This window comes from Melopsittacus undulatus, chromosome 3 (assembly GCF_012275295.1).
Source record: "Melopsittacus undulatus isolate bMelUnd1 chromosome 3, bMelUnd1.mat.Z, whole genome shotgun sequence".
Lineage (NCBI taxonomy): Eukaryota > Metazoa > Chordata > Aves > Psittaciformes > Psittaculidae > Melopsittacus > Melopsittacus undulatus.
This window is the reverse complement of record NC_047529.1, coordinates 24,168,764-24,180,285: the sequence shown is the minus strand read 5'-3', so window position 1 is coordinate 24,180,285 and position 11,522 is coordinate 24,168,764. Positions and strand designations below refer to the sequence as shown.

At 43.3% G+C, this 11,522-nt stretch overlaps 1 protein-coding gene across 1 annotated transcript; it reads right to left on the bottom strand.

Annotated features, from left to right (window-relative positions):
• Positions 1–3,797: 3,797 nt before the first annotated feature.
• Positions 3,798–8,908, bottom strand: RDH14 (retinol dehydrogenase 14). Its single transcript, XM_031043936.2, has 2 exons — positions 8,525–8,908; positions 3,798–4,444 (listed from the first exon to the last, which is right to left on the bottom strand). Exons 1-2 carry the CDS (start codon positions 8,888–8,890, stop codon positions 3,827–3,829), a joined length of 984 nt encoding a protein of 327 aa, XP_030899796.2. The 5' UTR covers positions 8,891–8,908; the 3' UTR covers positions 3,798–3,826.
• Positions 8,909–11,522: the final 2,614 nt, after the last annotated feature.

Genomic DNA, 11,522 nt, shown 5'->3' with positions numbered 1-11,522 from the left:
TTTAATTCTTCATGGGAAATGCCTCTTACCCTAGTTTAATAGTTTAATTTTTCATGGGAAGTAAGTTTGAGGGAAGTGGTGTTCATATGATGGTCTTCTTATGATGGTGATGGCAGAAAGTTATCTGGAAGGCATCCTAGTTTTGGCTCAATGCTCTTCATAAAAATTGTTTATATAATAATCATATACAGAGCTTGCTACATCTTTCTGGAGGCACTGCTATACTAGTGTGAAGTATGAAGGTGCTGATCTCCTCTTACAGCATTTTCCACCAGCTCCAAGAAGGGATATTCAACATAGTCCTCAAACCATAAACATATATCTGAGTTTACTAAGATCCTGTAGAGCAGAGCAGAGCAAAGGTACTTCTTTTGCCAAAATGCTTGGCTCTATCCTAGATGGAGTCAGCATTACTGGTTTTTGAAATAAGGGCTCTTCTTTGGTTTTGCTCTTACATTTTGCAAGATCTGTTGACCTACAAGGTCTCCAGTTCCTGGATGCTTCTGTAATAACAAAGGCATCATGTGAACAAACATTAGCAACAGTCTCAAGAGATTAATCAAAGTCTTCATGTCTGCAGAGGCTAAATTACATTCAACCTTGGAAGTGACAAAATTTACTGATTTCAGATGTTGAAAAAAGCTTACCTTTTCATAAGTTGCTAATAATCCACCCTTCTAATTATTTTCAGGCACTATTAATTCATTAATATTCCATTACAGGTATCATGTGATCACTCTCCTACTCTGGAAGGAGGGCTTTAATTATGATTGCAGGAATGTAATCGCAAAAGAGAATGAAAACAAGCACTTAGCAGATGTATGAAGTATTACATGTTATGCAAGCCTGCGACATGACTGGGGACTTCTTATTACACACCTCTTATTTCAGTACAAACCCACCTGTGCTGTTTTGAAGGCATGTGCACATATTATGCTGGTCATTCAGTCTGAAAAAAAAACCATGTATTTCTCTGCCCTTCAGTCAGTTTTGGTGCAGTTCTTTATCGCAGTATTTTTGGACTAGCTATCTTCTCCATCTTCCACTTTTGCATCCAAGGCTTTCCTTGCAAGACGTGTAACATGTTTCAGCAGTTCCTTTAGGTTTGCCATAGTAGTATTGAAAAGACAAACTTGGATTGATTTCTCTGTATTTTTACAGAGAACTTAATGGACTTTTAATTCTTTAGCTGTTTAAAGGTGCTCCATGCAGCTATATAGAAGAATTGAGAATGAATATGTGAAATTCAACACTGCAGATCAAAACAGAACTTCTCTAAGCATGTTACACACCTCCCTCCGGCACTACTCAGAAGACTTTCCTCAACACTCAAGAGTATGTTTTGACAGGACACCCATCTCTACATTGTGCCTTACAGCAAGCAGCGCAAAGCTCCACTTTAGGAGAACTTGAAAACCTGCTCCACTTCATAGCTTGCCTTCCACCTCCACCCAAGTCACTCACACAGAGCAGTCTTGCTGTGAAGCGTAAGGCTAAATGAGATCCAGTCTACTGTGCAAAAGTTATGCTGAGAGTCCAAGTAAAAAAATATTCTGAATCATAGACTCATAGGTTAGGGTTGGAAAGGACCTTAAGACCATCTAGTTCCAACCCCCGTGCCATGGGCAGGGACACCTCACTGTGTCCAAGGCTCTGTCCAACCTGGCCTTGAACACCACTAGGGATGAAGCATTCACAGCTTCCTCCCTGAGCAACCCATTCCAGTACCTCACCACCCTCACAGTAAAGAACTTCCTCCTTATACCCAATCTAAATGTCCCCTGTTTAGGTTTTAAGCCATTACCCCCTGTCCTATCACTACAGTCCCTGATGAAGAGTCCCTCCCCAGCATCTTTGTAGGTCCTCCCCAGACACTGGAAGGTTGCTATGAGGTCTCCCATGCAGCCTTCTGCAGGCTGAACAGCCCCAGCTTTCTCAGCCTGTCTTCATACGTGAGGTGCTCCAGCCCCTGATCATCCTCATGGCCCTCCTCTGGACTTGTTCCAACAGTTCCATGTCCTTTTTATGTTGAAAACACCAGAACAGCACACAATACTCCAGGTGAGGTCTCATGAGAGCAAAATAGAGGGGCAGGATCATCTCCTTCAACCTGCTGGTCACACTCTTTTTGCTGCAGCCCAGGATACAGTTGGCTTTCTGGGCTGTGAGTGCACACTGAAGCTGGCTCATGTTCATTTTCTCATTGACCAACACCCCCAAGTCCTTCTCCACAGGGCTACTCTGAATCTCTTTTCTGCCCAACCTGTAGCTGTTCTTCCACACTTATTCTGTATACCTTAAAGCAGCCTTCCAGTACCTAAAGGCGCCTACAAGAAGTATGGAGGGACTTTTTACAAGGACAGGTAGGGATTGGTCAAGGAGGAATGGCTTTAAGCTGAAAGAGAAGCATGTTGCTCTTGCACACTGAGAAGATTCCTTCACTGTCAGCTTCGAGCTGGCAGATAGGAAGAAACTGTTTACTGTGAGAGTGGTGAGGCACTGGCACAGGTTGCCCAGAGAAGCTGTGGCTGCCCCATCCCTGGCAGTGTTCAAGGCCAGGTTAAAAGCAACTTTGAGCAATCTTATATAGTGGAAGGTGTCCTTGCCATGGCAGAGGGGTTGGAACCAGACGATCTTTAAGGTCCCTTCCAATCCAAAACATTCTATGATTCTGTGATCTTAACTGCTAGAAAATATTATAAATGTAGAGCAAAATAAGAAGTCATAAATATCAATACAAATCCACATATGAATTAAAAAAGAGTACGTCGCCATAGCTTTACATAATACCCATGTATTTATTTGGAGGCTATTTCTCCCAACCCTTCACAACAGGTGTATTAGTATGCAAAGCGACCATGTCAAAATTGTTGGCTGCTGATCTGTCTTTCACAGTGAAAGAATGAATGCTAAATCTTTTTTTAAAAGATTTTTTATTTAAAAGAATATTCAGTAATATTCAGTAAGCTGCATCATACAGACTTATCTCATTACTGAGTTAAAGTGCTATCAGCCAAGCCAAACACACACTGAAAAGGGTATTCTCTTCATTCTGGGTGAAATCTTATGAACCTTGAATGCAGAGAGTTCATTACATGCAAAGCCTTATAAAACCATAATGAGACTGTCAAGTACACTTTTAATGAAACCCAGCACGTCTGCATATCAAGAAATAGCAAGTTCAGCACACATGAAAATAAAAACACAGTTTACACAACCAAGTGTATATACTGAGTAACAGTGACATCACTAAAAAAAGCCTTTGTGCTTCACAGCTAAACTGTATGTAGCCCAACAGTTTTGTTCACTGCACCACCAGGCTGCCAACAGCACTGAGGCCTGAACAATTCCAGTATACGGTAACAGTAGAACTCTTTACTCCATTCTTCATGGTGATGGCTCAAAAAAAGACAACAACATATTATTATTAGGACCTATTTTCAAAATATTTTTATAGAAGTGTTTCACCATCAGTACCCTGCGTTGCCCAGCCCAACTGCAAGTAGTGCAACATGACAAATATACATACGTATTGCAAAAGTTTTGCTTAATTTTTATTTGTAAAACATGAGTTTCCAGTGAATCAGAAATTATATTCACACCCTAAAACTCTATTTATTTCAGACATTTTTTGAATGCCTGTGTCTATTAAATAAAGATTGTCCTTTATTTCAAAACAGAGTTCCAGCATAAATCACTCCCTTGTTTAACACTTACTGAGCAAACTAATCTTCATTCCCACACCATTCAAACTGAGAATTAGGCTGTTGCAAATATGCATTGCATAGTTATCTGCATTTTTTTTTTTTGCAGATTCACCTGGCACTTATTTCAGTAAGCCAACCATCACTTCACTGATATCCCACAACTTTCTCGCAAGCAAATCATCCATGGCTTTGGGCAGGAGTTCTTCCTCTTTGCAGTCCCCAAAGTATTTTCCTGACACACCTTCAACGTCAGGAGAAGAGGCTAAATAAATAGTTGTTTGGGCTCCTTCCAGAGGTGTTTTGAAGAAAGCCCATGACACCAAGTTGAATAGGGGTTTAGCCAGCAAAGGAATATTCACATATCTGCCTAGATTTGTTCTGACAATTCCAGGATGAAGTGAATTGACAGTGACTCCTGTCCCTTCTAACCGACGGGCTAGCTCCCTTGCAAATAAGATGTTAGCCAGTTTACTCCGACTGTAACAAAAGCTTTTATTGTAACTTATTTCACTGTTCAGGTCTTCAAAGTTGATCTCTCCATATTTGTAAAGCTTTGAGGATACTACAACAACCCTACTTGGAGCAGAATTTTTGAGGAGGCCCAGAAGAAGGTTGGTGAGCAAGAAGTGACCCAAGTGGTTTACACCAAATTGCATCTCAAAACCATCCTCTGTCTTCATGTACGGACACTGGAATATTCCTGCGTTATTTATCAGAACATCCAGCCTTGGCTCTTCCTTTAGACAGGAAAGAAAAAAATATTCAGTTTTAGAATTGTCATGCAAAACATACCACTATGCTTAATATTTCTCATTGGCCACTGTTAGGAATTATTTCATTCCTAGTTTTCTGAATTATAACTTCCTGATGTTCTCTTAGAGCACTTCTGAAAAAAACACAAACCCTAAGTTGAATTAGCATTAAAGAGAGCACTTAACCCCACCAGTATACAGGTACATGAGACTAGGTCTGTATCTACTTTCAGTGCAGGCAAGGAAAACAATCATCTGCATCTCTAGGAGCAGCTTTTTCTATAGCAATTCAGTGACAATTTATCTTTGTGATGGGTTTTGTTTTGCTCTAAAAAGTATGTGTTTATTGTGCTGCAAAAGCACACACATTAATTTATGGCATACCTCAGCCATAGGCAAAGGGTCTAACGTGTAAAAGACACAGATGTGGAACAGAAAGCAGTAGCCCAAAGAACTAACCTCAGGATTGAAGAGAAACTATTAAATTGCAGACCCATCATCTCACTGGGAGCATGTCATGAAGAACTTCGCAAAACAGCGTTTTCATGATTTTAAACACTGTCTTATTTTAAAATCACTTCACATCATTGTGCTGCTTGGTGAGAACTATGGAGCAGAACTCATCATACAAAATTAACATTCATGTTTTATACAACTTGAGACTTAACAGGTCTACTCAATAGCTAAGATACTGAGGCTTGAAATATTTATGACATGCTCAGCACATGCTATTTGATGGATCAGTATTCTGGTTCAGGCTGGTAGAAAACAGACTCAACAAGGTATGATACACTCTTCAGAATCACAAAACGCAACCAACAGAGAGGGTGGTATAGGTAATTGAAATATATCATGCACTTCATGCTCCAGCATCCACTCAAAAATTAAGAGCTCTCAAATTTACCCAAACAGTAACTTCTTCTAAAAAACCCAATCAAACAAGACACAACCCAGATTAAAGTAAGCTGCCTAAAGAAGCTCCGAATTCAACACTTTCACTCACCTCTGACAAAAGACTGTGAAAGTATCACAGGAAATTTATGCATGCACAAATCATAAGTGAATTTGTATTCCCTTTATAGAAAAAGCAGCATGAATTTTCTTTGCTGTTCATTCTTTAAACCCAATGCAGGCACTGGAAAACATTTTATCTGATGATAAAAAATAGAGAACCTCAAGATGAATTTTGTACCATTTGCCTTTTATTTGACTGCCATTAGCAGCAATACTAGAGTGCAAAAACAAAATCTACACTTAGCATTCAGTTAACAATGCTGGCATCTGATCACACAAAACAAGCACTTCAACCTCAAGACTGACTTCTGTGGGACCTGAGGTTGCCTAGTGTTTCATTTAATTGTGTCCATGAGGCATGATCCAAAGACCATCACTCACTTCTCTCTACCCAAAGGGACATAATGGTTACCATAACTAAATCGGGGCAGGACTGAAGAAGTACTGACTGTAGATCTGCTCATCGAAGTGCCATTTCTTTCTTCTTTAGAGAAAAACATCACTTTAGAAACTTTCTGCAGCATCTGACTGAAGGATTTATTTTGCAGCACTTTCACACTCCAAGAAGCAAGAGTTCCACATGTGCTATTTGCTGAGACTCTTATATTTTATAATGATAGAATGGTTTGGATTTGAAGGGGCCTTTCAGATCATCCTGTTCCAACACCCCTGCCACCGGCAGAGATATGATCCACTAGACCAGACTGCTCAAAGCCCTGTCCAGCCTGGCCTTGAACACTGCCAGGTATGGGGCATCTACAACTTCTCTGGGCAACCTGTGCCAGGGTATCACTACCCTCACAGTGAAAAACTTCTTTCTAGTATCTAATCTAAATCTCCTCTTTGTCAGTTTAAAGCCATTACCCATTGTCCTATCACTACTTGCTGTTATAAAAAGGCTTATAAATAATCTTAAATAATATGATCAATGTGAAGCAAGTAGTGACTATGCCCAAGTGCAACTGAGTGCACAAAACACTGCTCTGCTAGCCAATGTTATCCGTTGTAGCTCCTGAGCTCACTTCCATTTTCTCAATTTTTCCATAAAACCCTCCAACATCTCAAAGTATTTTTCTGCAGTGAGATAAAGGAGTGCAAGATGTAATCAACTGCAGCTATGCAGAGGAAAGATCCCACAAATTAAGTGAGGTGGTGGGAGTGCAGTTTCCCCATCCTGACTATATTTAAGTATTCTTCATCTCAACACAAAAATTCACAAAACTCCCCAAAGAAACCAACCCAACAATCCCCAAATAATCAGCTCCAAAAAGGTTAAAGATAAAAAACACGAACGTGGGTGGCACACTCTTGAAATTTTTTCTTGAACTCACACCCCTTGCAATTTAGATGCTTCTGGGATTATTCTCAAAAACTCAAGTTAAAATGCAGGTGTCAGTAGCACTCTGCAGGTACACGCACTCTCTTTTTCTTCACCCACTTCTTGCTTAAATGTCACTTGTACTGGCTTTACCAACAAGGACATGCTAACAAATTCATGTCTGGATATTTTGTACTAAAAAAAAAGGCAATACTTAGAAGTTAGACAGCTTTCTTTTTTTGCATTTATGATGGGTGTGTTATATCCTTTTGTATATGCATATTTTCCCAGAACACTGAAAGAAGGCTAGACTTTATAGCTGGATTTGAAAGAATATGACCTCAAAGTGCACCACTAATGAAGTTAAAACTTTGACCTTTCCCAGATATCTAAATTTTAGAAAAGCTATTTGAAAATCAATGCCCTGGGATGCCTGAGTGGATGCTGACAAGTACTTAAGCACTGCTCTGAGCAGCAGTAGAAATAGTAAGCCTGGCTTCCCATGACTTTGTGTCTCATGGCTTGAGTAGCTAGATGTGGTGAGATGAGAGTCCCAAACAACACTGTCCATGGAAGTGGAGGAATACTGCCTCCAACAGTGCCTCCATCTGCTTACCGGTGTCTAATAACACTGCTGAACTCACCTAGTGGCATTTCTGTCAGGTGAATCAACTCAATGTACCTGTTCTCCTTAAACTCAGGTTTTTGGGAACTCTGCAGAAATGTTATATATTAAAAAACATGTATCTATTAAACTCTGCTAGCACCGCTGAAAAGATTAGAAAATGTGCCTGGGGGGACAGTCTGAGAAGGTGGCAGAAGGAAGGCTGGAGCTGTGAACAGTGCATTCGTTAACTTTTATTTCTCTGGAGACAAAGCTGAGCTGTAACACCAATATAAAGCAGAAAAAGGTAGGTTAAAGTAGAGTAACTTAAAATCCTAGGGCTGAAGCACCTCTCCTGTGAAGACAAGTTGAGAGAGTTGGGCTTGTTCAGCCTGGGTAAGAGAAGGCTCCAGAGGAGACCTTAGCGCAGCCTTCTAGTACCTAAAGTGGGCATACAACAGAAGTGGAGAGGGACTTCTTACAAAGGCATGGAGGGATAGGACAAGGCGGAATGGCTTTAAATTGAAAGAGGCTAGATTTAGATGAGATATTAAGAAGACATTATTTCCTGTGAGGGTGGTAAGGCCCTGGCAGAGGTTGCCCGGAGAAGCTGTGACTGCCCCATCCCTGGCAGTGTTCAAGGTCAGGAAGGACTGGGCTTTGAGCAACCTGGTCTAGTGGAAGGTGTCTCTGCCCATGGCAGGGGGCTGGGACTGGGTGATCTTTAAGGTCTCTTTCAAACAAATCATTCTGCGATTCTATGAATTAAGAGAGAAGACAATCATTTATCGCACGCAGAAGCAAGTGCTTCCTTTTCAGAACAGGAAAGAGAATAGCTTGGTCTATAACAGACCAAACTAGTATAAACTTTATGCTTCCAGGTACTAATCCACGGCCAATTTACTTATACCCTCCTTCCAAACGCTGCAGTGAACCCTCCAACACCCCATACCCCCGACCTGGACTGCCTGATGAGCAAAGCGGCTGTTAGTACACAGCTCGGAGCCCTCCGCCGCACTGTCAGCATCCAGCTCAAGCACCCCGGGGCCTCCTCGGCAGGCGAATGGCTCCACCGCACCCCCGCTCTCCCCGCGGGCCGGGCCCGCGCCCCGCCGCCTCCCGGCCGTACCTGGAGGACGCGGTGGCAGAAGGCGCGGATGGAGCGGAGCGAGGCCAGGTCCAGCTCGCGCACCACCAGCTCGCCGCCGCCGCCGCCCTCGTCCTCCGCCCGCTCGCCCACCTCGGCCCGGATCTCGCGGGCTGCCCGCTCGGCCCGCGCCCTGTCGCGGCAGCCCATGATGACGCGGGCCCGCATCCGCAGCAGCTCGGCCGCCGCCGCCCGGCCCAGGCCGCTGTTGGCCCCCGTGATGATGACCGTCTTGCCCCGCATGGAGAACCCACCCACGGCGGCGGCCCGAGCCGCGCCGCGCAGCCAGCGCCAGGCGGCCAGCAAAACTCCTCCGCCCAGCGTCAGCCCCAGCACCGCCGCGGCCATCCCGCCGGGCCGAGCGGCGCTCCGCCCGAAGAGTCCGCACCGGGCCCGCTGGGGGCGCCTTCGCATTGGCCAACGTGCCGCTGCGCATTGTGGGGGTTGTAGTTCTCCGCCGCTAGGTGAGCTCGTTCTGTTTACCGAATGTATATCAAATTGTAAGTGCTCCTTTTCCGGGTTAAGTAGAGGAGGCCCGCACACCTAACCAAGCTAAGGTCACTGTGGTTTTGGCAGAATAGGTAACATGTCGTGATTCCGAGACTGTTGTTGTCCCTACACGCTGGCTTTGCCAATCATGACAAATGGCCATGGGAGGGGCTGGAGTGGGCTCTAAATAGATAGTCAGCTAATTTACAGTTCAGCCATTCATACAATTCACAGTACAAATTAAGCTCTTAAAATCGACTGTGCTTGATTAATAAATATATGTAACAACAACATCACATAATAACAGAATCATATAATGGTTTGGGTTGGAAGGGACCTTAAAACTCGTCTACTTCCAACCCTCTGCCATAAGCAGGGACACCTTCCATTAGACCACATTGCTCAAAGATCCATCCAACCTGGCCTTGAACACTGCCAGAGATGGTGCAACCACAGCTTCTCTGGGCAACCACAGCTGCTCTGGGCCTCATCACCCTCACAGTAAAAAACTTCTTTCTAGTATCTAAACCTATCTGCCTTCAGTTTAAAGCCGTTTCCCCTTGTCCTATCCCTACGCACCTTCTAGAACTTCTATCTCCAGATTTCTTTCCCTTTAGGTACTGGGAGCTGCAATAAGGTTTCCCTGGAGCCTTCTCTTCCCCAGGCTGAACAAGCCCAGCTCTCTCAGCCTGTCTTCATAGGAGAGGCACTTCAGCCCATAGAGCATCTCTGTGGCCTCCTCTGGACTCACTCCAAAGGGTCCTTGCTCCAACAGGTCCTTGTCCTTCTTATGTTGGGGCCACAGAAAATCACACTATTTGATAAACTGTGAGTGACCTTTTCCTTTCAGGAACTGGAGAGTCTGAGTCAATTAATAAATCATAATTGCCTTGATGCCATTTCAATTTGCTCCTGTAGGAAATCCCATAAATTTAATAGCAGTTTAGTTTGTCAGTTCCTAACAGCCTTTTAAGAGCTGATATTTATTTACTTTTTTTGCCACTGCATTTGCCAAATATATTTATTTACTCTCATAACTCTCATAACTATCTGTAATGTTGACTGCTAAGGCCTGGTCTTCCTTAACAACTACCAGGTCTGCTCTATATGAGATTTGTTCGTCCTTCAGCAACAGCTCCTGGATTACCACTTGTTCTTTCTTCTTGGTTTCATTTGCTAATATATCACATATCATCATCACGCCTCTTAATTCCAGCAATTTGGTGGCCATTGCAGGCCAAGCATAGTTTCAGAGAGCACCTACAATATTTCATTATCAGTCTTTAAGTCTCATGGCAGACTAAATGCTTCTGCAATAGCCATTCTGTCTACCTTGGGTCTTCAGCCTGAGACACAGAGGCTGTGGCCATAGATGTGGTGAAGCCATACTACAACAGCAGTGTGGGGCAGAATTTTGGCCCAAGGCTGTGGTTTAATCAGGCCTCTCCCACAGCTCATGAGTTCCTGCTAGGCAGTTTGGAAGCAGCCATCGTGTTCTTGAGAATTAGCATGTGCGTGGACTTTTCCATGCCAGATGGCCTTTGTGCCAGTGGAATGCCCTGTGAAAGTTTAGGGTAGAAGTAGAATGAGAGGGTATGTCAGAATGATATGCTGAGACCTACACCCATGCTGCCTTCAAGACCAGATTTTTCTTAAATATTTCAGCATGTTCTGAGGCTCTGGATCAAGTTGAATCATGTGTTTGAATCATGTTTTGTCAGGTTTCTGGTGGCTGGTCTGGATGCAAACATTTGCAGTAGTAACCACCCCTTAACTGTCATATATTGATGCTACCCACAGTCACACTGCTGCAGTCTGTTCTGAGGCTGACTTCAGTTCAGGTTACAGCTGAAGAAACATATCAGATTTTTCTAGAAGAAACTTTACCCTGTCTTCTCTGGCTGTCTCTCATACTTCTCAGGCAATTAAAGGGCTGTGTAGGTACTTTTAAACACAGTGGATTCGCTGAGAGACCTCTCTTTGTATTCACCACAGAAAAATCTTTCTCCATTCTTGGTTCTTCACTCCATTGTTGAGACTCATGGCTACACCAAAGGGTATTTTAACCAGGCCACACCATTGTGCCTGCTTCTGATACAGATGGCTTTTGGCATCCTTAACACGGCATAAGAGCCATAATCAGTTTGAGGTGTTATATGGTCTGTCATAGTAAATCATATCTCTGGGAGGTATCAGAGACATGCCTACCTCTGCTGCCCAACAACCTTGCACTGCTTTCTCAACCTATCTGTTGCACTCGAGATGGGTGTGTGCTGTTTAGTAATACTGCACACCCACACAGGTTACAGCATCTGGCAAAGGAGTCCAAGAGACAGTGGGTACCTGATTCCTGTGTCCTTAGGACAGATCACAGTCCAGGAACACAGAAGGATGCACATTGGAACACATGCAATGATTACCATTTCCAAATTTTCACCTGAAATAGTTTCCTCCAGAGGTTTTTTAACTATGGTACCCTAGACACTCTAAG

Coding starts and splice junctions, on each gene's coding strand:
- RDH14 (XM_031043936.2), bottom strand. CDS start 8,890: ATGGCCGCGGCGGTGCTGGGGCTGACGCTGGGCGGAGGAGTTTTGCTG. Junction 4,445..8,524: donor TCTGCCACCGCGTCCTCCAG/GTACGGCCGGGA, acceptor TCCTGTCTAAAG/GAAGAGCCAAGGCTGGATGT.